The sequence below is a fragment of the Equus asinus genome, chromosome X (genome assembly GCF_041296235.1).
Source record: "Equus asinus isolate D_3611 breed Donkey chromosome X, EquAss-T2T_v2, whole genome shotgun sequence".
NCBI classification, from domain to species: Eukaryota; Metazoa; Chordata; class Mammalia; order Perissodactyla; family Equidae; genus Equus; species Equus asinus.
The window spans coordinates 53,166,107-53,193,566 of record NC_091820.1 but is presented as its reverse complement, the minus strand read 5'-3'; the positions used below and the strand labels follow the sequence as shown (position 1 = coordinate 53,193,566).

The 27,460-nt window shown below is 42.1% G+C and overlaps 1 protein-coding gene and 1 long non-coding RNA gene across 3 annotated transcripts in view; one reads left to right on the top strand and one right to left on the bottom strand.

The window, feature by feature from the left end:
• AR (androgen receptor) overlaps window positions 1-2,820 on the bottom strand; it is a 156,300-nt gene extending 153,480 nt beyond the window's left edge. Inside the window, exon 1 of the mRNA XM_014832024.3 lies at window positions 853-2,820. Within this exon, the coding sequence (XP_014687510.1) occupies window positions 853-2,372 (1,520 nt within the window). The 5' untranslated portion in view covers window positions 2,373-2,820. The remainder of the gene's footprint in view (window positions 1-852) is intronic.
• LOC123282540 (uncharacterized) overlaps window positions 1,610-27,460 on the top strand; it is a 316,277-nt gene continuing 290,426 nt past the window's right edge. The window contains exons 1-2 of one of the 2 annotated variants that reach the window (XR_011499663.1): window positions 1,610-1,748; window positions 12,926-12,980. This is a non-coding gene — a long non-coding RNA (uncharacterized lncRNA). Of the gene's footprint in view, window positions 1,749-2,014; window positions 2,153-12,925; window positions 12,981-27,460 lie in introns of those variants that run through there. The other variant, XR_006522681.2, reaches the window with a different exon arrangement.

The following is a 27,460-nucleotide window of genomic DNA, read 5'->3' as shown; positions in this document are numbered from 1 at the left end:
GATCTGTTATAATCCACAGAGAAAATAAATACTTTATAAGAGAAAACCGACCCAAGGAGCTGCTTCCAACATAGTCAACCTGTGAGGGCAAATCCTGCCCAGTGTTTACCAAGAAAGCTGTCCTTTGGTTTTCCCCTACCTTTGCCTGCTCTAATTGTGCCTGGTTGGATTCTCTCCGCTGAACTCCAACCCTGGGACAAGTTTTCAGTTGTTGCCAGGAAAGGGACTTCACCCCTTCTTCACAGAACAGCCCTCAGAACCCAGAGACCACCTTCTTCCCAGAATACAGGCACTCCATTTTATCTCTTTGGTGGAAGCGGGCTGAGAAAAACTTGGGCCAGTCTTTTTGCCTCTAACCTGGCAAGACTGGCAACAGGCTGGAGGGCAAACTCTAACAGACCCTAACCGGAGAAACTGTCCAAATTTCTTGTCCAGGTTCTCAGATTTAGGGGAGGAGAGGAGAAAAAGTAGTGAAGGGCTTAACACCTTTATTTCCAAGGTGGTCCTTGCAACTGGGTTCAAGTTTAGAGCCCTCAGGACATGGAGTACTTCTAGGCAGTGAGGATTTTAGGAGGCTGGAGTTGGGAGGGTTGTCAAGGAATCTGGAAAGGCACCAGCATCCAGGACTCACAGCGGCGGGGATTGGGGCGCACAGTGAGGGTTCAGACCGCGAAGACCGAATTTTTGGCAGGCCAGGAGTCCAGCGAAGGCTCCAGATTTAGGGCGGCCCTTCCTATGAAACCCTGTTGAGCTCTCGCAGGGGCAGACTGTTCACGCGGGAAGGAACGGATAGATGCCTCAGAACACAGACTGACTCTAACCTGAAAGACATTCCTAGTAGGAGAAACTTACCGCATGTCCCCGTAAGGTCCGGAGTAGCTCTCCATCCAGGGACCCATCTCGCTTTTGACACAACTGGGACTTGGATAGGGCACTCTGCTCCCCATGCCGCCGGGATACCACACATCGGGTGGGGGGAAGTCGCCTTCCTGGCCAGCCAGTCCCTGAGGTGGCCGAGTGTAGCCATAGGGGGCTACAGTACCTGCCTCGCCTACGCTGCCACCCCCGCCCCCGCTACAGGGCCCATACAGCTGGCCTTCTTCCGCTGTGAAGAGAGTGTGCCAGGAAGAGGAGGCAGCGGCTGAGGGTGAGCCTGAGCCAGGTCCCGCTGCACCCCCGCCGTGCAGGCCCGCCAAGTCCCCATAGCGGCATTGCGCCGCCGCGGCCCAGGCACTGCCATAGTCCAGCGGGTTCTCCAGCTTGATGCGGGCGTGAGGATGGGGAGGCGGCGCAGGGGGCGGCGGCCCGGGCAGGGCTAGCGGAAAGTTATAGTAGTCGCGACTCTGATAAACTGCTGCCTCGTCTACTGCTCCAGGTTTGTAGAGAGACAGAGTGGATGGCAGCTCAAGCGTTCCGGAGCCCCCGGCTTCGCCGCTGCCAGAGCAGCCCAGGCTCTCGCCATCCAGCCCTTTGGCGTAACCTGCCTTGAAAGGGGAATATTCAGCAGTCTCTTCGGTGCCCTTGCCTGGGCCATTATCCAGCAGAGAACCTTTGCATTCCGCCCGCGGGGCGCAAGAAGTGGGACGCACAGCGGGTGGACCTCCCAGGAGCGGGGCGTACATGCAATCTCCCCGAAGCTGTTCTCCAGGGCTCAGATGCTCCAATGCCTCCACACCCAAGCCCATAGACACGGACACTGCCTTACACAACTCTTTGGCACTGTCCGAGATGGTCGAACTGCAGCCTAGGTAACTGTCCTTGGAGCAGGTGGGAGCCCCGGCTGCCTCCCTCGCTCTCCCGCTGCTGCTGCCTTCTGATACTACCTCCTGCTGCTGCTGCTGCTGCTGCTGCTGCTGCTGAAGGAGTTGCATGGTACCGGCTTCGCTCAGTATGTCTTTAAGATCGGCGGAGCAGCTGCTTAAGCCTGGGAAAGTGGGGCCCAGCAGGGACAACGTGGATGGGGCAGCTGAGTCATCCTCGTCCGGAGGTGCTGGTGGCTGCTGCTGCAGCCCCTTGCTGGCGGCCAAGGCGGCTCTGGCCTCTGGGACGCAACCGCTCTCCGGGTGGCCCTCGGGGGCTGAGGGCTGTTGTGAAGGCTGCTGTTCCTCCTCCAGGGCCAGGTAGCCTGTGGGGCCTCTGCTCTGGGTTTGAGGTGAGCCATCCTCACCCTGCTGCTGCTGCTGCCTGGGACTGGTCTCCTGTTGCTGCTGCAAATGGGCGCCGGGAGGTGCTGCGCTCGCGGCTTCAGGGTGCCGGGGGCCCGGGTTCTGGATCACTTCGCGCACACTCTGGAACAGATTCTGGAAAGCTCCTCGATAGGTCTTGGACGGTGGCCGGGGGTAGACCCTCCCCAGCCCTAACTGCACCTCCATCCTGGAGCTTGGCTGAATCTTCCACCTAATTCCTTTATCCAGCCTCCCCTTCTTTTGCTGAGAAGAGTTCAACAGGCTGTGATGCGGTAGTCCTTGCAGCTAGCTGCCCACCTGCGGGAAGCTCCTGGGGAGGAAACTTGCAGAAATAACCACACGAAAGCGCTCTGACAGTCTCAAAGTCTCTTGCAGAGGAAAACACGCGCTGGACACGATCTGCCCTGCTAGGCTCACAGTCTGTTCCTAAATACTTTGGAGGGTAGATTCAAAAGATGCTCAAATCTTGAAGGGGAAAAAGAAAAAAGGAAAACCCTCTGCCTTCAAGTTCAGTGTCCCCTGAAACAGGTGCAAATAGGGACCCAGTTATGGTCTTTTTGGTTTGGTTTGGTTTTTGGTTTTGGTTTGTTTTGCGGTTGGTTGTTGTTGTTTTGGCTACTAAAGCCGTGACTGTCTTTTTATCCTTTGATCTCTGGCCTTGGAAACTGGCGGGGTACAGGGAGGGGCAGGGGGAGGTGGAGAGGGAACGAGGGGAACCTGGGGGCCAGACCCGCGTGCTTCCTAACTAACCAGGTCCCGGCTTCAGTGCTGAAGCGGCTCCCCGATCGCCTGGCTTCCCAGAGCCGTCTTTGCAACGTGCAGCTAGCTCGCCAGTTTGTAGCCAAAGGGAGTTACCTCTCTGCAAACTCCGGCTGGCCGCGCTGGGCCAACTGGAAGGGAGGGTTGTGGGGGGGGGGGGGGACAGAGAGGAGCGGGCGGAGGCAGCAGCAGGAGAGGAGACCTGGGTTGGGTTGGGGGGGGCGGGGTGGAGGGTTGGAGGACAAAGACAGCCGTCAGTCCTACCCGGCACTTTCTTCGCTTCCTCCAAGTCTCTAGCAGCTTTTAAAAACTTCACCGAAGAGGAAAGGGCAGCTCCGGGGCAGCGGCTTAGAAGCCGCCGCACTGCAAAAGGCGTTGGCTGTCGCCAGAGCGGGTCTGGGGTTGACGCGGTGGCTCCCTTCGGCTCCTGTCCCGCACTGAAGCGGCTCCGTCGCCTCCTGTGCCTCCAGGCTTACTCGGGACCCTCTGGTTCTCTCAGCAAGCTGACTCCCCAGGATCTCAGAGGGGGCGCTGGGAGGTGGAGAGCAAATGCAACAGTTTGCTAGTCGGGTCCCGCCCCCGCTGGGGCGGCCTCCTTGCCTTCCCACCTCCTTTCTCCCTCCCCTCCCCTCCCCTTTCCGTTTCTCCCCTCCCCTCACCGCACGCTAACGCCGGTTGGCTTTGGAGAAACAAGTGCTGGCGCAGCGTGGGTGAGGGCAGGAGAGTATTGCTCTACCCCAGGAGGACCCCAGCTCCCTGAATACTTCCTACTTTCCTAGACTAGGTTTTAGACGCCAGGGCTGAAGCTTTAACCCGGAGCTTTATTTTGAGGACAGGGCTCCTGGAGCTCCAGGAGGCTTGCTCTTACCAGATTTGGTTCTTAAGTCCCATCTCAAAACAGACACTGTGCCTGTGAGGGAAGAGAGAGGGAGTGGGAACGGGCAATAGGAGTACCAGCTTCTTTGAGGGACTATGTTCAGGGGCTACCAAGAAGCACAGACAGTCTCCTACAAACTGAAGAACAAGCTATGGCCAAACCAGCCAATACTTGTTGAAACCTTTCAGATTTCTCCATAGGGGTGGATTGGGCCTCGTGGACTGGTACCGGTTGCTCTAGGATCCCTCTGCCTGGGAACCAGAGTTCATCTCTATCCTCTTCTCTTCCCTTTTTACTTTGTGGAATTGCCTCTAACCACACACTTCTCACCTATCTAGACTTGCAAAGGCAAGCACTCAGAGAAGCAGGCGAATGCACAAACAACAGAAACACTTGTCATGTACACAGGGACCTCGATTTTGTCCCGGATTTTGCCGACGTTTACTTATATACAGGCACTTGCTTTTCCAAATTGCCTTTGTGTATTTCAAGCTTGCAAACTGCACTAGAGGTATAGAACCTACATAGAACTGCTTTTCTTCCTCTTGGTGGACAGCCAGGAGTGGAGGGGGACATGGGATACTGCAGTTGCCCCGTTGTGGAGGAGGTCCCATTGTCCCTGAGTCAAGATGAAGAGGCAGGTGGAAATAGAAGAGTAGAAAATGGAAGGGGAGACCTCTAGGGAAGGAGATTTCTTTTTGTGTCACCAGGGGCCCTGGGACTCCCTAGCTTTTAAATTCCTTAGAAGTCTGGATCTGTCCCAGAAGGCTAGTGGAGATTTTTGACTGGGCCTCTTCTACTTTTTACAAGCTTCTACAGAGTCTTATCTTGTTCACAGCCAAGCATCGTGGACATTTATTTACTGTGACCAAAGGAGATAACTTTATCCTAAAGGCAGGGAAGAGTGGGCATGATCAGCTCTATTTTCCAGATGAAGTCATTGAAGCAAGAACATAATTTGTTTTGTGTTCCACATTAGTAGAACCTAAACTAGTCTTCCATCTCGTTGCTATTTAAGCTAGACTTATCAATGTCGAGACCATTTGGGAAAGAGCTGTAAATGAACCTTCCAGAATACAAAGGCCTGAGCAGCTTTTCACCAGAGGAGGTAAAAGAGTCCCCAGAGAAGTTAATGGCTTCAGCCCTGCCTGGACTTATTCCACATATACCCCACTTTGTTGGTGGAGAATCTCACAAATCACTCCTTATGGTAAAGAAGCAGCTTTATTCATAGAGATATCAAATTGTAACAAGGCTAATTCTCAAGTCCCTATTGTAATGAGAAACAGGAATATGTAATTGAAATGCACAGATATTTAAAAACCTTGTTTGAGTAGTCATCACAACCTCTAGTAGCAGCAAATCTTTTAACTAGGATTGCTCAAAAGGAATTGAGTCAGCTGGGCTGGCAGAAAAGTAGAATGGAAATAAAATAGGTCTCAGAGCCAGGAGAACTATTTGTCTACAGACTGACAGTGAATCTCTTCTTCTCCCTCAGCTTCAGTTTCTTGTTATGTGAAATGGGGAGAGGAGGAGGTAAAGAGGGGACCAGATGGTCTTTCTAACATTGACAATTTAGAGTGTGGTGACAGACTTGAGTTTTCCTTTTATTTACACCCAATAGAGGATGGGTATGAATGGGGATGCTAATAGTAGTGAAATGACTAATGAACAGGGGTGACGAGGGTAGTTATAAGCAAGGAAGCCTAAAAAAAATTAAGGTGAGAATTCTCCGAAGTTGCCCACTGAATAAATGGCAGCCCAGCAGACATTCGAATGAACCCAGAGCTGGAGATTCCAATGTTCGTGTTGCTTTCACAGTGCCAAAATTGTCTTCATAGTTTTCTCATCACAAAATTGTGGCCAATAAGACCTACCATCAGAAAGCTGATATAGTAGTTAATGGAGATCATGTGTATAGAACAACTTTGTAAAATGGAAAACGTTCTACAAATCTGAAGGATCACTTTGTTATGCTTTATTTTTAAAGGTGATGCTATCAACATTTATATCATTGTCAGGAAAGGCTAACTACTGTGAAAATAATAGGGGCATATACTTTATTTTGAGTTTTGGACTCTGATCTCCCATCTCAAATTTTATTTTCCTCTCATTGCTTTTAAGAAGATCAAGAGACATATGTGTTTATGCCATCTTTCTTCTTCCCTTCGTCCTTTTCTTCTTCTTCTTTGCATTTTTTAACAATCAAGCAACGTAACCAGTGGTGTCCTCTCGGGAAGTTTGAGTTGAGGATTTTTGCCATGGGTTCCCCCTGCAATTTCAGAGGGGATTTGTTAATGAAATTTTCCCTAGCTCCTTGCTCTGGGAAGCCAGCATTAGCTGACCTTTGGAAAATGGTGGACGTTCTCCAAGTCCCATGCGTTTTATTTTCTAAATATCTCACAAATCTGCCCACTTCTCTTCATCTCTGCTACTGCCTGCCTAGTTCAAGGTTCTGTCATTTCTTACTTGGACTACTGTAAATGGTCTCCCTCCTTCCACTCTTGTTACTTTCTTAGAGTCAGTTCAGCATTGAGCAGCCAGAAGGACTTTTTATTTAATTAAGACAATTTTTTAGAGCAGTTTAAGGATCACAACAAAACTGAGGGAAAAGCACAGAGATTTCCCATATACCCCCTGCCACTACACATGCACAGCCTCCCCCATAATCAACATCGCCCACAGGAGTGGTGCATTTGTAACAATTGATGAACCTACATTGACACATCATAATCACCCAAAGTCCATAGTTTTGTTTACATTAGGGTTTACCCTTAATGTTGTACATTCTATGGGTTTGGACAAATGTATAATGATATTTACCCATCATGTATGATATCATACAGAGTATTTTCACTGTCCTAAAAAATCATTTGTGCTCTGTATATTCATCCCCCCACCACCTCCTGGCAGTCACTGATCTTTTTACTGTCTCCATAGTTTTACCTTTTCCAAAACATCATATAGTTGGAATCATACAACATGAGCCTGTCAGATTGTCTTCGTTCAGTTAGTGATGTGCACTTAAGATTTCTTGATGTCTTTTTGTGACTTGATAGTTCATTTCTTTTTAGTACTAAATAATATTCCATTGTCTGGATGTACCATAGTTTATTTATCCATTCAGCTAGTGAAAGACATCTTGATGCTTCCAAGTTTTGGCAATTATGAATAAAGCTGCTATAAACATCATATGCAGGTTTCTGTGTGGACATAAGTTTTCAACTCTTTTGAGTAAATACCAAGGAGCGTAATTGCTGGATCATATACTAACATCATGTTTAGTTTTATAAGAAACCATAAAACTGTCTTCCAAAATGGCTGTATTATTTTGCATTTCCACCAGCAATGAATGAGAATTACTATTACTCCACATCCTTGTCAGCATTTGGTGTTGTCAGTATTCCAGATTTTGGCCATTCTTGTGGTGATATCTCTGTTATCAGAAATATGATTCATCAATATTTTCTGTCAGTTTGTGTTTGTCTTCATTGTCTTACCAGCATCCTTTTAAGAGCAGAAAATTTTAATTCTGATGAAGTCCACTTTATCAGTTTGTTCATTTATGGATTATGTTTTTTGTGTCAGATCTAAGAAATCTTTTTCTAACTCGGGATCACAAACTGTGTTTTTAAAAACCTGTGGCTTTTTTCTAGAAGTTGTGTAGTTTTCCGTTTTATATTTAGGTCTGTGATCCCTTTTGAGTTAATTTTTGTATGAATATCCAGCTCTTTTGTATATAGATGTTCTATTGTTTCAGCACAATTTGTTGATAAGACTATCCTTTCTCCTCTTAATTGACTTTAGACCTATGTTAATAACCAATTGTCAATATATGTTTGTGTAGAAGGTTCCTCTTTAGAGTTGAATCTGGTTGCATCATTCTCCTACTTAAATTTTGTCTATGGCTTCCCATTGCTCTTAGTATAAATGTCCAAATATTTGACCAGATCCTACATGATCTGATGTCTCTCCACCTCTCTTATTTCATCTCATACCTCTTTTCCTCCTTGTTTCTGAGCTCCGCTCACACTGGCTTTTATTCAGAGTTCCTCAAATACCACATAGTCCTTCCTGCCTTTGCATATGCTGTTCCCTGAGCCTGAAATGCTGGTTCATCCTCTTCCCCATTCATTTAATTAATGCCTATGCATATAGCACTTCCAGCAAGACTTCCTGGACCTCCTAGGCTAGCTCAATTTCACCACTCACGGGCCTTTAAATATGTTTTAACAGTACTCAGTATTTGTCCTTTGGAGGATTTCTCACAAATACAATTAATGCTAATTGTGCATTTAGTGGTTTAATATCTATTTTCCTCAGTAGGCCATAAGTTTGTTTCCTGAGAGCAAGGACTGTGTTGGTTTTGTTCATCATTGAATCCTTAGGACTCAGCCTGGTGTGGTACATGGTCAGTGCTCGATAAATATCTGTTGAATGTAGGGATGGATTCTATTTCCACAGAATTAAAATTTGATGTCCAAACTCTGTGTTTGGCTTTGGGGGTTTATAAAAAATCCCGGTGGTTTTAGCATGCTGAGGAATGTAATAAACTTTTCCTCCATCTAGAGGTACAGTAGAGAATCCCTCCAATTCATGCGTCGAAGGAGTATTTATTAAGCACTTACTGCTTGCCAGGCTCTGTGCTAGGCACTAGGGATTCACTGATAAATAGGACACTGTGGGCTCTGTCATTGAGGTGCTCATTCATGTTCTAGGAAGGAGAGTGAAGAATCATTAATATAATTACATTTGAGTTGGACTGGAAATGAGGTTTGGAGGTTACGAATAAACCCTTCAGAGTTCTTCCCTCTGCTGATTTGTGGATGTTTGCTATTTCCTCCACTTGGAGGGTTGTAAAGGACTATTTTCTTGCCTCATATTTTCTTCCTGCACCTCAATGTTTCAGCCTCCATCTCATCTTATCCTTTCCTAAAGCTCTCGCCCTAACTTCTCCCCTGATCACCCTCTTCCAGGTTATTGTCAATAGAATCAGAATCACAAAGTTCTTTCTAAAAAGATGACTGTAAAAGGATCCCTCCTCTGCTCTATAACCTTCAATTGCCTATACTAGGGGTTTCAAACCCAAATGTCTCCTAGGTAAAAAAAAAAGTGAGTGAAGAGAACCTGGTATTAGAGAGATAAAAAGGTTTGGTGGTGCAGGCTGTGGCCAACTAGAGAGCAGATGCCCCATCTAAAGGGGTCAGCCACTACTCAGCTCCAACTGGTTGTTGCCAGGCAGGAATCTGGCCTCAGTATTCCAGATGTACTATTATTTTTAAGAACAACATTCCAGACTTTAATGTGAAATCTCCTGACTTTTTTAAAAAGTTGACCATTAATACAATTGGTTTAAAAACATAATGCAGACCAACCTTTTTCAGCCCAACAAAAAACAAAAACAAAAACATGTCTGTGGACAAAAATTAGTTCATAAGCTGCCAATCTGCAACCTCTGGCTTGCAGTTTCAAGTCCAAGTTCCCTAGCCTAGCCTTTAAAGTCTATCACAGTTAGGTCCTAATCTCTTCTCCCATCTTGTTCTCCTGCCAACTACCCACCTCTACAGCCATATTGGACTTCTTGGGCTCCCTTTGAATATGTCCTAGAGTCTCAGGCTACCTACCTTTGGATCGTGCTATTCTCTTTTACTGAAATGTTAGTCCCTTCTTTCCCTCATGACCAAATTCAACGTATCTTTCAAAGCACAGCTGAAATGTTAAGTTCTCTGGAAAGCGTTCATGGATTTATTAATCATAATTACTTTATATAACATTTTATTCTTATCTCTTTTAAAACACTTGTCACAATTGGATATGTTATCCATGTCTTATATAAAATTGTCCTCCTCCACTAGGCAATAACCCTCGCCTTGTATATTGCCATTCATTCATTTTTTATTTGTTCAACAAAAGTGTGGAACTCCTACTGTGTGCTAGGCACTCTACTAGGCACTGGGACCAAGAGCTCTAAATGTTCCATTCAACCAAAATGTAGGTATAAAATGTTAAATGCAAGCAGACTACAAAAGTGGTATGAGAAAGACACAGATGTGTCAATACCTCTGCTATTTGACTGCTAACAATTACAATTCGCAAGGGATCCGCTCTGATACATGGCAATTACAGGACATTGATAATTACATACTTTTGTGTAAGAAACCAGATGAGTAAGGGTTATCTCTATTTTGTAGAGGGAGAAATTGAGGCTCAGAAATATTAAGTAATTTGTCCAAGGTAAGACACTAATACTATGAACCTAGATGTTCTATCACAAAGCAATTAACCTCTTACCAGTATGCCTCAGCTGCCTCTCTGATGCTCTGGGGAGTTGCCCTGTCCATCCATAGCATGCAGACCAAACATTAGATGAACGGGGGCAGTATTGAATCTACGGAATAGCAAGGCATTTTGTAACAGGTTTTACAGTTACATTTGATGAAGAATAAAAATACTTTCCACTCCTATTTATGTCCTTTGTGACCTTTGGCTTATCTCCCAGTTTGGGCCTCCTTTTACTTTTTTGTAAAATGGAGATAATAATTTCCTTCTTGACAATTTGTTGTGGAAATAACAAAAAAAAAAGAATGCAAAAGTAATGTGTAACAAGGATTATCATAATAATTTGTCCATTATGTGCCAATATGTATATCATTTGTAATGCTTACAACAGCTCTCCAAGGGAAGTATTATTTGTTATTATTCCCATTTTAAAGATGGCAATATTGAGGCAGAGCTAGAACTTGAAGCCTACTCTATTTGACACAAAGCAGAATGTCATATTGCCTCTCAGGCATTAGGCAACAGTTAATTACTGGTATCATCTGTATAGTGCTATTCACTTTTCAAAATACCTGAGGATATTTGACCCCAAGTTCAGGTGCTAGGGATAACATTTGGATTCAAAGTTTAAACTCCACATTTAAAAGATTTCAAAACATAAAGCAGAGATAAACAATTGGAAATCATTTCAGCAAGACGCCTCTTTCTCTCTACCCACATCTCACACTTTCCCAGCAAAAGGGCCTTATCCCATTCTACTCTAGAAATGTCCTTGGCAGCATTCATTGCTGAAAAACACATTTGTAGAGGGCAACATAACAAGGAATTTTGGTTCATATTTTTTTGGCTTTACCAGGTACTGAGGAGGGAATCAATAGCTGCCAAAAGCGAAAATGACCATCAATCAGAGAGCATATGTCACCTATGGGCTTTTAAGAATGGAGTGTTCTGGGGAAATCAGGATGAGGCCAAAAAATGCACTTGAGATCACTGTTTTCTTTCATAGGAGCAGAGCCTCCTTGTAGAGTTCAAAGCTAGCAGAGGCGAACCACTGAATGAGTGCCATTACATCCATATTATTTCTCTAGATTAACAAAAAAGGGGTTGCCTTCACCCTATCTCTATGGTGTCTGCAGCTTTGGGCCCTGACAGCAGTGACCGTTGTATAGGACAACGTGGTTCATAAGGAATATTTGCATATAATACCTCAGTCAGTTTTCATAGCAACTTTTGAAGTTAAGTATGCACTATTAGCTCTGTTATACAGAAGAGTAAACTGCCCTCTGAATCTGAAGTGACTTGCCTAAGATCATTCAGTTATTCAGATGCAGAGAAGTAAGGGACCAGCATTCTCCTTTGTCAGAGTTCATTCTTTCACACCAGAATTTTCTGCCAGAATTTTCTGTAATTAGTTCCCCTCAATAAGTAATACCCTGTCACCAGACCACATTATTTGCAGCTAACTGAAAACTTTGGTTAGGGTTGAACTAACTCTATCTTGAAATTGGGACAAATTTTCTGGAGTTTGGTTTCCTGGCAGCTGCTTCTGGGCAGAGTTGACAGTGAAGTCACAAGGGGGAACTGAGGATGCGTTATAGGTGGAGTCTTATAATCCTTTGCTACTGCCTTCCTCTAAATACCTCCTCAGAGATGTATGACCTCACAAGTCCCTGAGAAAATGCCCCCTACCCGTTCAGTTCCACCTTGACCCAGGGCAACTAACTCCTTAGAATATCATGAATTAATCTGTGAACATCAAAACTTTCTTTGTAGGAATTCTTATACTTTATCTAATGAATCACAAATAGTGCTGTGATATTTGTCGGTTGAAAATCTGTTACTTTATTTAGATAGATGATTCAAGCTTCTGTATACAGGAATTGGGAATTATGATGATCAAAACCATAAAGGAAAGCAAACAATATTTTCCTTTTTTTTCTTTTAAAGATTGGCACCTGAGCTGACATCTGTTGCCATCTTCTTTCTTTTTGTTTTTCTTCTTCTTCTCCTCAAAGACCCCCAGTACATAATTTTATGTTCTAGTTGTGAGTGCCTCTGGTTGTGCTATGTGGGTATGCGGGACATTGCCTCAGCATGGCTTGATGAGTGGTGCCATGTCCACACCCAGGATCCAAAGCAGCGAAACCCTGGGCCGCCAAAGCAAAGTATGCAAAATTAACCTCTCGGCCTCAGGGCTGGCCCTGCAAACAATATTTTCTAACAGACCAAAACTGATTACATTCTCATAGAATTACAAAGGATACCAATTCTGGTTGTTTTCCTTCCTGAATCAACTTAAACCTAGGACTAAAGCAGATTCAAGTACAATGATCAAACACTAGCTTAACAGCAATAACCCCTTTGTCTCCCATTCAAGATTACTATTCCTTAGTCACCTGCTTCCTAATGCCAACCAAAATCCATGTGCTATGGCAGTGCTGGGAAAACCTGTCTGCAAAACTGTTAAAAGTAGCCCCTGTCACTGATAGCAAACCAAGACAGGGATATGGACACAAAAGTAATATAGTATTGCAGGAGCTTTTGGATTGTGTGATCAGATTGAAAGGAAGGGGCCTTATCTAGGAAAAACTAGTTTGTGGTTCTCTTATTACCAGAGTCTATGCAATGGACTATAATAGCAGCTAATATTTATTCCACATTTATTATGTACTAACCATCTTTTTAAGAGCCTCACATGAACTAACTCATTTAAGAGCGCTTGCTCTCTGCTCAGCCATTCTTTTAACAGCTTTATGTAAATTAAGTCATTTAATGCTCACAAAAATCCTGTGAGAAAAGTACTATTATTACTCTTATTTTACAGATGAGGAAAAAGAAGCTCAGAGAAATACAGCAACTTGTCCAAGGTCATACAGCTGGTAAGTGGTAGAGTCAGGTTTGGAACCCCTGCTATCCTGACTACTAAATGATATTTACATGTAATCTGCAGGGTCCTTTTCTCCTTGACAAAGTGCCAGACACTCTCAATGAGTAACTGACCTTTTCTATGCCTATGTGCTAGGCACACCCTCAAGAAGTTCACAATCGTAAAAAAGAACCAAGCCCATCATTTTCAACGTTAGTAGAATGAACTTTTATTTATTTATTTATTTATTTATTTTAAGATTTTATTTTATTTCCTTTTTTCTCCCCAAAGCCCCCAGTACATAGTTGTATATTCTTTGTTGTGGGTCCTTCTAGTTGTGGTATGTGGGACGCTGCCTCAGCGTGGTTCGATGAGCAGTGCCTTGTCCGCGCCCAGGATTCGAACCAACGAAACACTGGGCCGCCTGCAGCGGAGCGCGCTAACTTAACCACTCGGCCACGGGGCCAGCCCCAGAATGAACTTTTATTTTATTAAAAAATCAGAACAATAAGGACACGTTCAGCTTTTTAGAGTTTTCAAAGCCCTTTTTCTCCCCCATCAAATCCTGGCAACAACTCTATGAATTCAGATAGGAAGGTATTTTTATTCTCATTTGACAGATGAGAAAACCGAAGTTCAGAGTTTAAGTTGGAAATTTATAGAGACAAAATTCAAACATCTTCTGACTCTATAAATTGTGTGCTTTTAAATTACTGTATGCCATACTGCTTAAAATGAATGTCTCAACCACCTTGGACTCAGAATGACTATGCTCAAATGCTATATCAGTGGCTCTAGCCATATAGGTTTTGCCACTCAGGTGGTTAGAGGCAACATTTTGGCTTTTTTAACCCACCATCTCTATCAGTGAGAATCACTAGTACAAAGCCAAGGCCTCCTATCTTGAGCTGAGAGAATAAAGTATCTAAAATCCTAACACCTCGATACGTGTTCTAGTTCTGATATTGACCCTTGATAAGTCTTTGCCTTGCATTGTGCCTCGGTTTCTACAGGTTTCTTAACCATGCAAATAGCACCTGGTCTACAAGTTCTGTCGTTAAAATAATCATATGTGATCAAGTAATAATATAAATAAAAGCAGAAAATACTCATACAATGGTAAGATTGAGTGAATACAAAAGCTCACCAACGATTTGCCTTTGGTTTTGATAAATATGGGGCTTTACTAGTTAGGAGTTATGATTGCAAGCAATAGAAACCCAGTTGAGTTCACTAATGGAAAAGGAGAAACTGAAAAATGTAGCTTTACAGAGCCATTTATAATTAAACTAATAGGGATATTTCATAGAACCAGAATTCTGCTGGGCCTTGGAAACAATTAGAACAAAAGACTCAATGCTGTTAGGACTCTCTCTCTCCCCCTCTATTGTCTCTGCTTCTCTTGGCATATCTCCTCCTTCCCCTCTCTTTACAGACAACTTTCTACATTCCAAATCCACATGGGAGAAAATGGCCACTGATAACATCTCTACAGTTAGAGTTAGGAGCAAAATGGGCTGGAATATCTTTGTCCAAAAGCCAAGATAAGGAGTCTGATCATATAAGCTTGGAGCACATGCCCACTCTTCAGCCAATTAACTGTTACCGGGGAGTGAGATCACATTGTAGGAACGTAGTAGCTCTCAGTAACCATGTGAATAGGGTGATTTCTTTCTGGAAAAGGTGAGGGACAGTTCCCTTCAAAGGGGGTTTCTGGGAAGACAATAAAATAAATGTTTCTTCCACAGAGGCAAAGAGTTTATATTTTTGCAAACTAATGCAGCCTGAGGACCTTACTAGTGAGATTTGGAGATGGATTTCTCTGCATGTACCAACAAATCTGTGTCCTGTCCCAACCCTGACAATGGTTTATAAAAGATATATGCTTTGAGGCTACTAAAAAGGGCTTACAGGGATATTGACCGTCACTTCTCCATCCTCTTTCTTTCTAGAAGGATAGATGAATGACTAGTGTTCTAGTGAACATACTTTGAGAAGTCTTTTAGCTCTGACAATTTATTGTTCTATTATTGTTAAATCTTCTACAGTTTGGCCAGTCTTCATCCACATGGTATGATTTCAGAGGAATCTGAGCTTTATTGATATTCTTCAGGATTCTACCATTAGTGCTCTATTTCTTTCTCTTAAGGCTAAGCCCCCAATTCAATGCCCTTTTCCTTGGATGTGGTTTTCCATGAAATTTTTTTAGTCATTGATACATTGATATGAATGAGCTAACCAGGTCATTTCCTTAATTCACATAGAGGTGGGAGAAGAGAAAAGTTGGGAAGGCAATGGTAATATGGGCTTCCTGGAAGGGAAGAGGGGCAGATGAGTACAAGAAGGAATGACAATAGGCCCAAAGACAAAGGCTTTCTCCTTCACTTATAGAGAGTCAAACCTCCCTGGCTGTACAAAGTGCCTGGTTACTTCCAGCAACTGGACCTTGAAGTTGATTACATTCTCATATTCACTCCAGTCTTGCCAGGCTCCTGGTCAGGGTTCTGTGATAATATTGTTCTCTGGTACCTAGCTAGCAACTATGCTTTTCAGCCCCTCCTGCTATCAAATAGGAACATAACTACTAATAATTTCACCAGTACAGTAATTTACAGTTCATAGGACTGTTTCCATGTGCTTTATCTACTCTGATTCTCACAACTTCCTGATAAAGTATGTTGGGCAATGACTGCTATTCCATTGAGCAAACTGAGATTCAGTGGAATCAAGTATTACAGGCACAAAAAAAGCCCTGGCCTATTGCTACAAAAATAAAGGTTTTGTTTGCTTTGTTCACTGGGATTTGGACTCAGGCAACTTGGCTTCACAGCCTTCAAGACTACCTCCATATAGAATTGTAATATCAGTTTTCCTTATTTGTCAGAGTTAAGTGTGAGAGGAAGATGAGTCCTCGCAAGTCACTGAAGCCACCAAAGTGCTGGGCAAAGTGAGAGATGATAATTAGTGTTGCTAGATCATTCTGTCAAACTTTATTTATTTTTCCTTATTAAAAATGTGCTTCCCCTAAAACCCATTTACTCTGAGAAGCTCGCTTTAAGTGTGAAGGACTAACAATGCCTGAAGCCACCTACCTGCTGACTCAGGTCCTTCTGAGCTTCTAATAAGCTCATAACAATGTGAGAAGAAAGAAAGTTTTTTAGAAAATGGCCACCACTCAATGATGAAACTTAGTGATGATTAAATAAAACCATTTACTGTGCAGTAGAATAGCAGTAACAACAACAATATTTTTAGTCATTTCTATGTGCATTGTAATTTACAGTTTGTAAAGTTCTGTCACTTCCAATAATTCATTTCAGGGCTTCAGTCTCCCATTCTCATACCTCTTTATCACCCTCTTTCAAAACTCAAAACCAACTGGGCTTTCACTTATTACATTTTGCTCAAAAGTTTGTTTCTTACTATTGGTGCAAACCAGTGATGTTTAACCTGGTCTTGCAACACCTTGAGATGCCTTGCTCACATTATTTCTTCTCTTTCAAATGCATTTCCTCCTCTCCTTTCTCTCTTTATCAAAATCTTACTTATCTTCCAAGGCTCAGCTCAAATCTCACCTTTCCTTTGAAGCCTTTCAGGTCCTCCCCAGCTCACAGTGCTCTTGTCCTTCTCAGAAGGCCTGGGACACTTCCGCCATTCACCTGGCACTTAACGGAGCATGCCTAATGTTATTGATTTTTATGTATACATCCTTCCTACTCAGCAAACAATTAGTGCCCAATAAATGTTTCCTAGTCATATTGCTAATACTCTCAGTAATATACCATGAAGTCTCTGAAATCTATAAAAATAAAATTAAACTGAAATGTTAAGAAATATTGAGTGCTTACTCTAGGAGAGATACAGCATGTGATAGAGAGAGCCTTAGATGTAGAGTGATAAGCCTGAGTTGGAGCTCTAGATCAGTCATTTTTCAGCTGTGGGATCTTGAATAAGTCCTTTTACCTCACAAATTTTTCAGTTTCCTCCTCTGTAAAAAGAGGCTAGAAATACCTTCCCTGCATAGTGCCTGGCAGCTAGCAGATCCTCAATAAATATTTTGCATAATACGGAATCAATATTCATTTCATAGAGTTAGGGTGACTGTCAAATGGGATCATGTATTCAGGAGTGCTTTGCCAACTAGCTCCGTAAAGAAATATTCAGTGATCACAATTACACAAACGAAGAAGGCTTGGGGGCCGGCCCGGTGGCGCAGCGGTTAAGTGCACACATTCCACTTCAGCGGCCTGGGGTTCGCTGGTTCGGATCCAGGGTGCGGACATGGTATCATTTGGCAAGCCATGCTGTGGCAGGCGTCCCACGTATAAAGTAGAGGAAGATGGGCACGGATGTTAGCTCAGGGACAGTTTCCTCAGCAAAAAGAGGGGGATTGGCAACAGTTAGCTCAGCGCTAATCTTCCTCAAAAAAAAAAAGAAGGCTTCATATGGGGGCCTGCCAACCAAGTTGCTAACAAACTCCTCCAGGGAGATAAAACCAATAAACACACAAAACATAATAGCTAGAAAAATATTAGATGGATTAGAGTAATATAAAAAGACTTCATGGAGTTGTGGGACATGAGCAGAGTCGGGCAGAGAGTAGGTTGCAACATAAAGAAAGGTTTGAAGGGATGCTGAAGATGGTGTAGATGGGATACAGAGTGTGAAGGAGGTACCTCAGCTGAAGAAAAAAGTGTGTAAAGGAGGGCTAAAAGAAAAAGTTGACTGGACATGACAGGGACAAATTATGGAGAGTCTTGTGGTGGTTTGGGTAGAATGATGTGGAATTGATATGGGAAAAGACAGGAAGATATTATATATTTTTGAGCTGTGGAGTGATATGATGCAGGTGATCTTTAGAAAGATATATTAGACAAAATTGGAAGATGCAGGAAAACCAAGGTCAATGAGACCATTTAGGCAGATCTTGATTTGGTCCAGGGCTAAGGTATTTGTATTTCTACCATATAACACTATATTCTAATTGTTGGTTGTCTGGTCTCATGACAAAGGATTCTAGTTGCCAAAAGTTTGAGGTATTGGGCTTGGTCCTGAAACAGGCAACATAAGACCCATATAAGGAGTATTGCCACCCAAGAAATTCCACCAACTCCCATCAGTGGCTTTCTCTTCTTGTATTTACCACTAATTAGGTGCTAATAGCCCTACCATTAGCTGCCAGAATACTGAGGTCATCACATCCTACCAATTGTCGCCTATAAGGAATATTAAAGTGAGTGCCTATGTTTCTGAAATCCTGTGCTTTCCTCATCTGCAAAATGGGGCATCATAGTATAGTGGGAAGAATTCCCACATTGTAATCAAGGAGGCCTAGGCTCAAATTCAGACTGCTGCTTTCTAACTGTGCAACCTTTGGTAAGTTATTTAACTACTTTGAATTTCATCTGTAAAGATGAGGAAGATAATACCTCTCTTCAATAAATAGTAATTATGCACCTAATTTGTCCCTGGCCCTGTGCTAGGTACTGGACATACAATGGGAAGTATATTAGTTAGGATAAAATAACTGATATAACAAAAAAAAAAAACCACCCAAATTTCCATGGTTTAATGTAAGATTATTTTTGGTCACATGAGAGCCCAATACAGATATTCTTGCTCAGCAGATAGCATTTCTCCACACAGAGTTTCAGGGATCCAGAAGCCATCCCTAGGCAGTGGTTCTCAACTTTAGCTACTCATTGGAATTTCCTAAGGAGCTTAGAAAATACCAATGCCTGGGCGTTCACATACAGAGATTTAATTGGCCTGGCATCCAGCAGAGATATCAGAAATTTTTAAGTTCCTGAGTGATTCTGAACATGTAGTCAAGTTTGAGAACCACTGCCCTAGGGCCTCAGAAGCCTCTGCACCCCGCAGGAAAAGTACAAAGAAAGGATAAAGAAGGCGTACTTGCCTTTTAAATGTTGTAGCCTAGAAATGATAACGCATCACTTCCATTCATATTGTATTAGTAAGAACTGGTCATGTGCCACTTTTCCCTTTCCTGAGATATTAGCAGGGCTGAGAAATATAGTCTGTAGCTCGGCAGCCAATTCTAAACAATAACGTTATATTATAAACACATCATAATCGTATACTAATGCCCACTAGTATAAAATTGCAGTTATGATAAGAGAAACAAAGAAAGATACCGGTGCCATGAGTATGTAACAGAGAGACTTGACATGGACAATGAAGTCAGTGAAGATAAACTTGGTAAACTGATCATTGAGCTGAGATCTGAAGCATTAGTAGAACTAGGGAAAAATTGTTGGGAAGAACTGTCCAAACAAAGAGAAAAGCATGTGCAAAGGCCCTGAGGCTCACTAGACCATGTTTATCATAAGAATCAGTTAAGATGATTTATGCAAAAGAGGATTATAATACTAAAGCACTATGCAAATGCTATCATTTTAAATTATCATTATTATTTACTTTCACACTCTGTTCTGAAACACTGGCACTCATTTCTCTGGGCTCAGCCAACCCAACATTGTCCAACCTTGGAAGGATAAATGAGCCAGGGTTACAGAACTTTGGAAGTAGAGATAAAGGAGTCAGAAAGGAACCTGGTCTCTGTTTTCACATAAATGAAAAACATGCAAATTAAATACACATTCTATTAGCTATCATTTATAGATGTTATTAAGCTTTTTCCCTTTGCTGCCAGGCAGCTAGGAAATGTCCTGTTGATATATTTAATTCCCTTTTTTTAAAAAATCTGGCTTGTGCTATTATGGCTTTGTTTTCAAAGCAAAATTCCGGAAAACACCTACTTTCATTAGACTGGAGAATATCAGACAGCAGCAGATCTCTTGGGGTGTGAAACTTGCAAAAGAATGAGTATGTACCCTATGGAATTTATCTTACAAGTCTCACTTTGTGAAATATTTTGCATGGGCTTTAATGGGCTACTGGGGCTAGGCAAAGCCAAGGCGATGCAACTCTAAATGCCACTGTGCACCATTCTTCAGATATGAGAGAGCAAGAGAGGGGGCCTGTTCCCATTCTGAGTGAGGAGTTCTGAAGTGTCTCTTAGATATCTTTCCCAGTATTCATCTATCACAAGGACTTGGCATTATTTTCTTCTAGACCCAAGTGCTTTATCCCCTTGCCATAGCCTCTGTACACATCTAGGAGATAGGAATGTGAACCAAAGGAACAATGTGATCCTAGAAAATTGGATCTGGGATGAGAAAGAGATTGATCACCTTTTAGGAGATCGGTTGGACTAATATACATCTTGGGACACTGAGGCACAGAATAGGAAAAGAAGACTGCAGTAAATAAACAGCAGGACATGAACTGGAATCTCAAGTCTTGTCTCACTCTCCACTCCCCACTCTTGATTGATGCTCTTTCCTACTACACTCCACAATTAAACTCTTCCTGTGCCAAAATGAGTAGAATGGTCAGTTTTTAACTTTATGTTTCAACCAGTTGATTCTTAGATTTCTTCAAACAGCAAGTGCTGACTATGTGAAGTGCTGGGAATGTAGAAAAAAATACGTAAGGCATCTTCTATTTTTTCAAGCAGCTCACGACATGTGAGGAATACTCAGGGAATCAAAGATGTTACAATACTGTGTGATAAAAGCTATAAGGCTCGAATTAGGTGCTATGGGAAGACAGAGGAAGAATAATTAGAGATCAGGAAAGGCTTCTCAGAGAAAATGATAATTGACCTTGCTTTCAAAGAATTATTATGAATTCACCAGAGAAGGGAAGGAGAACAGGACCAATTAGGAATAGGGAATAGCATGAGCTTTAAATGAGTGAAAATTCACTAATTTTCGGTGAGAGAACAGAGTGAGTTGAGAATAGAAGTTTAAGTTAGAGCAGCTGGAAGAGAACCAAATCAATGAATTCTGGCTTTATTCTGTATGCTTCTGGGAGAATATTGCACATTTTAAAGTAAAGTCATGACATAGATTTGTTTATTCATTCATACATTCACTGTACTCCAAGTAATCTTTCATTTGACAAATCTTTCCTGCTTAAAACTCCTAACTGGCTCCCCAGTTCCTTTAGAATATAAGCTAAGCTCCTTAATGTGACATCCAAGACTCCCATGACTAATTCCCTCTCCACCTCTCTCTCCTCTGTCATTTCTCACCACTCTAATCCTTGTACTTTAATTTTCCTGACTCTTCATAGTTCCGTGAGCAGAGAGTGCTGTTAGGTACTCCTTTGGCCTTTGCTCTTCTTGTTCATTCTTTGTCATATATTTCTCACTATTTTCCCCCTAACTAACTCTTTTGAAATGTACCCGTTGACCCCTCCTACAGGAAGTCTTCCCTGATGCCCCTATGATGGATTGGGTACTCTTCTTCAGTGCTTTCAAGACATCAAGTTCTCATCTCCTGCCTATCGTTAATCATATTATATTGAAATCATCTGTTTACTCCTCTGGCTTTGTAAACAGGCAGTGAACTCCTGAAGGGCAGGGACGAGGCCCCAGTTCACTTTGTACCCTTAGTTGTTAGTATTGGCCTAGCACAGAATGATTGGCCTCATAAGTGCATGTTGAACTGGACCGAGAGTTGGCCAATTAGAAGCCTTTGGTAGCCTATCTAGTTTCCTGTAACTCTGAAATCAATTCATGTCTCCAATGCCCCAGAGCCAAGGGCCAAAGTCAATATAGCACCTTAAGCCATGCCTGAGGGGCTTCTGAAATCAGATTATTTTAAGAGAGTCTACTGGTTTTGGTTAAGGTAAGGCTGGCAGCTGAATTGCAACAGCATGCAGGCAGCTGGACACAGCTAAAAGCCAGGAACTGAGGAAATATTCTCCCTCCCTCACCTTTGTCTCCTGACACATGTGTTGAGGTGGCCTGGTTTAGCCTGTCCTACAGTCCATACAGGAGGCAGGTTGGCGAGACAAGACCAGCCATAGGGTTGACTGGAGCCCCAACCCAAGCCCAAGCTGGCTTACTTGGCTTCAACTCCCTGCTGTCAGGGTGCTACTTCAAAGAGGGCCATTCTTAGCAGTCTAGAATTATGCCTTATGTGGAATTAAAAGTATAGACCCCTTCCAACTCCTTTTCAAAGGAGAGGGTGGCGTTCCCTCAGAAGGTCTGGGGAAAATAAGCACAGAATCAATTTCTTTATTTCCCCACAACTCCCGCTTCTAGTTAGGGTCTTCACAGCACCAAAATAATTGGATACAAAGTGCTAACAAAATCATTTAAATCGGTTATCTGTCCCTAGAAACCAAATGTATGTGTAAAACTTCTGTGATTATTATTTTCCTCCTGTGTCTGTTTGTTTTTTCCAGATTTTAGTCAAACCGGTTTCTGTGTATAGACAAAGTCTAAACGCCAGTCCAAAGACAAAGTATTTTTTAGCATGCTTCTTTTAATGGTATAAAGTGCTTCCCTGCTAACAACCATCTTCAGAATATGGTGTGTGTATTGTGGGGGGGAGGAGAAGGTACTGAGGGTCAGAGAGATGAAACAGCCAAGACTGCTCTTCTAAAGCAACCCAGGCATTCAGTATTGGGGTTGGGCAAAATCCTACCAGATGTTATACCTTCTTTATTTGGCTTTTGCTATTTCAGCAAAAGGAAAGTACAGCCACACAACTACCACAAATCTGTCAAAGATCAGATTGTGTGGTAATAGTAGTTCTGAGGGGAGGCCTAAACCTCACAACTTTCTGTTCTATCCAAGTCCAGTGTTTGCTCCACCCACCAAAGATTTCATCTTCAAAGTATTTTTTATAAATATTAACTAGTGAAGGCTCTGATTCAACTGTGTGGGATGAGAGCAGCAGTCATGCACTGGTTGAGTAAATAAATATGAAGTGGCAAGAAGCCAAGATGGGTTGTTAATTCTAGTCAGAAGAGATCCTGGACTTTGTCAGGGAAGGTCAGCGAGGGTCACAGAAATAACATCCCTTTAAAAGATTGGTAAAAGGTCATCTAGTCAATTCCTCTGTCTCTAAGAAGTCGTTGTCTAAGCTAGTAAAGTCTTTAGCGTCATTAGGCAACTTTTATTTGCTCCTCCTGCAGCATTCCACAATGTAATCATTACACAGGGAATTGTAGTTTAATAACCATTAAACCTATCAGGTTTTCAGTCAAGAGACAGTTTGAATTTGAGAATCACCAGTGTGTTCTGGTCTCCGTGTAAATAGGGAGCAGGCTTCATGGGTATGCAACCTGTACAGTCACACAAGGCTCCATAGTTAGAAAGACCTGCGCTTGGTTTAATGATCTACTATCCTCATCATGAAATCTTAATAATTTTAACAAGAGGTCCTACATTTTCATTTTGTACTGGGCTCTTCAAATTACCTAGTCTGTCCTGGTAGCTTCACAACCTCCCTGACCCTTTGCATGTCTGCATTTCTGAAAACATGCACTGTCAATTCTGAGCCAATCTAGCATGGGAGGTACAGGAAGTAGTATTATGAGACTTTAAAGACATGTCTGAAGACATTGCAAATCTAAAACTCCTCTCTCAGATTGCAGGCTGCAGAAAGAATAAGTATTGGTGATTTCAATTTAGACACAGCTTAGGGAAATTATGGCCAAAAATGACGTTCTGTAAAAAAAACTACCCCAGAGAGCCTTATATTTAATCTCTAGCCATTCCCATTTAGAATCTACTCAGGGCACTTGTTAAAACAAAGAGAAGTACCTGAATGCGAAGCTTCCAGGCTCTGCTAGGCCTGTGAAAAGCACACAGGACTCTTGCCCCTTTGTACTTTCATTGGTGGGAAAGGTTCTAGAAACTGGTGTTGGCAGGGTTTTGGAGTGGTACAGGAGGCAGAACCCAATCCATCTCACTCTTTTCACAGCTGTCCTCGCTCCTGACAGCTGCAAAAATTAGTTTTTGTTAAGTATACAGCTCTGACTCCAAATAGGCCTCAGAAGAAACAGAGCCCTGAGAAGCCAATTGTGTAGTATTTAGTTCCTGACCATAAGGCTTCTTGATGGTTCACAGTTCTTCATTAGAGAATGTTCATTCTAAACTTGACAATTAAACTAGTGCTGCTTGGCTTGTTCCCTAGGGTAACAAAGTAGCAGCATAAGAGGTTAGGGGCAAGACACATTTAACTCCTGCGGAGATTTGAAGGTGTTTTTCCCTTAGAGTATACTATATGGACTTAAGTCCATGTAGAGGGAAAAAAAGGAGGAGAGTCAGCCACCGCTTTCACAACTTTCATTTTTTATCAGTCTTAATTTTTTTTTTTGAGGAAGATTAGCCCTGAGCTAACTACTGCCAATCCTCCTCTTTTTACTGAGGAAGACTGGCCCTGAGCTAACATCCGTGCCCATCTTCCTCCACTTTATACATGGGACGGCTACCACAGCATGGCTTGCCACGTGGTGCCATCTCTGCACCCGGGATCTGAACCAGTGAACCCCAGGCTGCTGAGAAGTGGAACGTGCGCTCTTAACTGCTGTGCCACTGGGCCAGCCCCAATCAGTCTTAATTTATAGTTTTTCTAGTTACAGACTTGTGCTAGATAACCTTGAGAGTCTTTTCTGGCCACAGAAACCTGATACTAGCTGTGAAAAATAATCCTGAGAAAATACAACTTGGCTTGAAAAGTCCCTGAGTCCACACCTAGGTTTTTCTTTTGGAGTTCCAAGCTATAGTTCCAACATTCTAGGAGATCTAGTGTGTGTTCAGGGCTCTGAGATAATCTTGACAAAGGTTCTGTTGAAGAGAGAAGCCTTATTTTTGTTCATCTTCCACACAGAGAAAAAGGGACAAACAGAAGACCAGACTTGTGTCTGTTCTCTGTCCCATAGTAACCAGGTGATCCTTCACTTCTCAAAATCTCAGCTTTATTATCTGTCAACTTGGAATAATGATCCTTGTTCTACCTACCACATCAGTTGTTGTAAAGATCAAATACTATAGTAATTTTTTCAGTAAATATTTGTATCTGGTTGTATAAGATGCTAGCTTAGAAATAACGGGGCTAAGCCTAAAGAATTAGACAATAATGAGCTACGAGGTCTCACAGGAGGTAAAGCTTATTTTCAGCTGCAGGGATCTTGGAATGTTCCACAAGCAGGGGCATGTAAACTGACATCACAACATTAAAGAATGGTCAAATTTGCCCAGAAAGATATGGGGCAAGTAGGTACCATTGGAAGAGCAGGCCCAGCATCAGCAAAGGCAAAGGTCAGGAAAGCACAGATTGTGTGTGTGTGTATCTGTGTGTGTGACAAAGACTGTGCAGTTCAGATTGAATAGAGCACAAAGCGAAGGGTCAACCTGCTCAAAGTCCCAAAGAAAATATGTCAGAGACTCTGTAAATGTCCAGTTCTTTCAGTCTTACTGTCTGTATCCCTGGTTTTAGGGAAAAAATGAAGCAGTAGTAATCTTGTACCATCCCATATTTCCTATTGTCATCAGGCCTTCCCCTTGTCTGTTTTACTCAGGCCTGGCAGGAGATGCTGCCTGGGAACCACTTGTTCCTGGCTGCAAGGAAGCAATAAGCCAGGTTGGGTAGTAAGATCTATAGTTTCTTAACATCAAGTGAAAAATGGTCATTCACTTGGGGACATGATGGGTCCCAGAGAGCCACTGTTTTTTTCTCAGTGATCTTGGATCAAATGTCACATTTTGGCATTTTCTGCAGATGTTAGCACTGTGCAATTAGTCCAAATTCTGCCTCTAATTCATTGTGAGATCTTGGGCAGGATACATTGCTTTTCTGGGTCTTTGTTTCTCATTTGGAAAACAAGTGTTACAAAAGTAAGAGAATTGTTAAGCAAGGAATTCCATTAACATCTAAATGCAAAGAATCTGTCAGTATACAAGAATGTGCATACTAAACCAAGTTGAGGCAACAGCAGTGGAAACGTGGAGTTCAGTTCAATCTGTTCCTGTTGGGTCCTGGGCAGATCCCTTCCTCCTGAGCCTCATTGTAACATTGGAGTGGAGATGCGGTGGGGTTGAACTAGAGAATCTCTAGGTACCTCTACCCCACTGACATCCTATGAATTTGTGCAATAATGTTCAATGAAGAAAGCAGATCATAAAACGCTTGTACATGAATAATTCTGTGAAAGTGTATGTATGGGCACTGACTAGAATCAGAGGAGAACCCAGATAGATTTAAATAACTGTGTTAAAAGGATTTGAGACTATTTTTCTACTAAGTGTACGATATCTATGGAAAGATGCTAAAAACTTATCCAGTTATGATATTCTAGGATTTAATATTCTAGTATATTTCCTTGGTAAAAAAATGAGCTGTGACTTCCCGTCTTTTTAATAGCCATTCTGACAGGTGTGAGGTGATATCTCATTGTGGTTTTGATATGAATTTCTCTAATAATTAGTGGTGTTGAATATCTTTTTATGTGCCTTTTGGCTATATATTCTTTGGAAAAATGTCTATTTATATATTTTCCCCATTTTTTAATCAGGTTGTTTGTTTTATTGTTGAGTCGTATGGTTTCTTTATATATTTTGGATATTAACCCCTTATAAGATACATGATTTGCAAATAACTTCTCCTAATTGGTTGGTTTTCTTTTTGTTTTATTGATGGTTTCTTTTCCCATGCTTTTTAGTTTGATGTAGTCGCATTTGTTTATTTTTTCTTTTGTTTCCCTTTCCTAAGTAGACATAGTATTCAAAAAGATACTGCTAAGATCAATGTCAAAAAGTGTACTGCCTATGTTTTCTTCCAGGAGTTCCATGGTTTCCATCCATTTTTAATGGATTAAATTTTTAAATTTTTAAATCCAAGTCTTTAATCCATTTTGAGTTAATTTTTGTGTATGGTGTAAGAAAAGGGCCTACTTTCATTTAATAGCAAGTGTTGGAGACAATATGGAGAAAAAACAGTATGGAAATTCCTCAAAAAATTAAAAATAGATCTACCATATGATCCAGCTATTCCACTTCTTGGTATTTACCCAAAGAACATGAAAACACTAACTTGAAAGGATATATGCCCCTCTATGTTCACTGCAGCACTATTCACAATAGCCAAGACTTGGAAACAACCTAGCGCCCATCGACAGATGAATGGATAAACAAGATGTGGTATATATACAATGAACTACTACTCAGCCATAAAAAAGATGAAATCTTAATATTTGTGACAACATGGATTGACCTTGAGTGTATTATGCTAAGTGAAATAAGTCAGACAAAGACAAATACCATATGAGTTCACTCATATGTGGAAGATAAACAAACAAACACATAGATACAGAGGACAGATTGGTGGTTATAAGAGAGGAAGGGGGATGAGAGGAGGGCAAAAGGGGTAAAGGGGAATATTTGCATGGTGATGGATGGAAACTAGACTTTTGGTGGTGAACACAATGCATTCTATACAGAAACTGAAATATAATGATGTACTCCTAAAATTTATATAATGATAAAAATCAATGTTACCTCAACAAAAAAAATTAAAAATGAGCTGTCAATATATATATCTCCTGATACATTTTTAATGCCCTTCTACCTTGGACCTATTTTACTCTTAGGTTTATAATAAAACTTTTAAT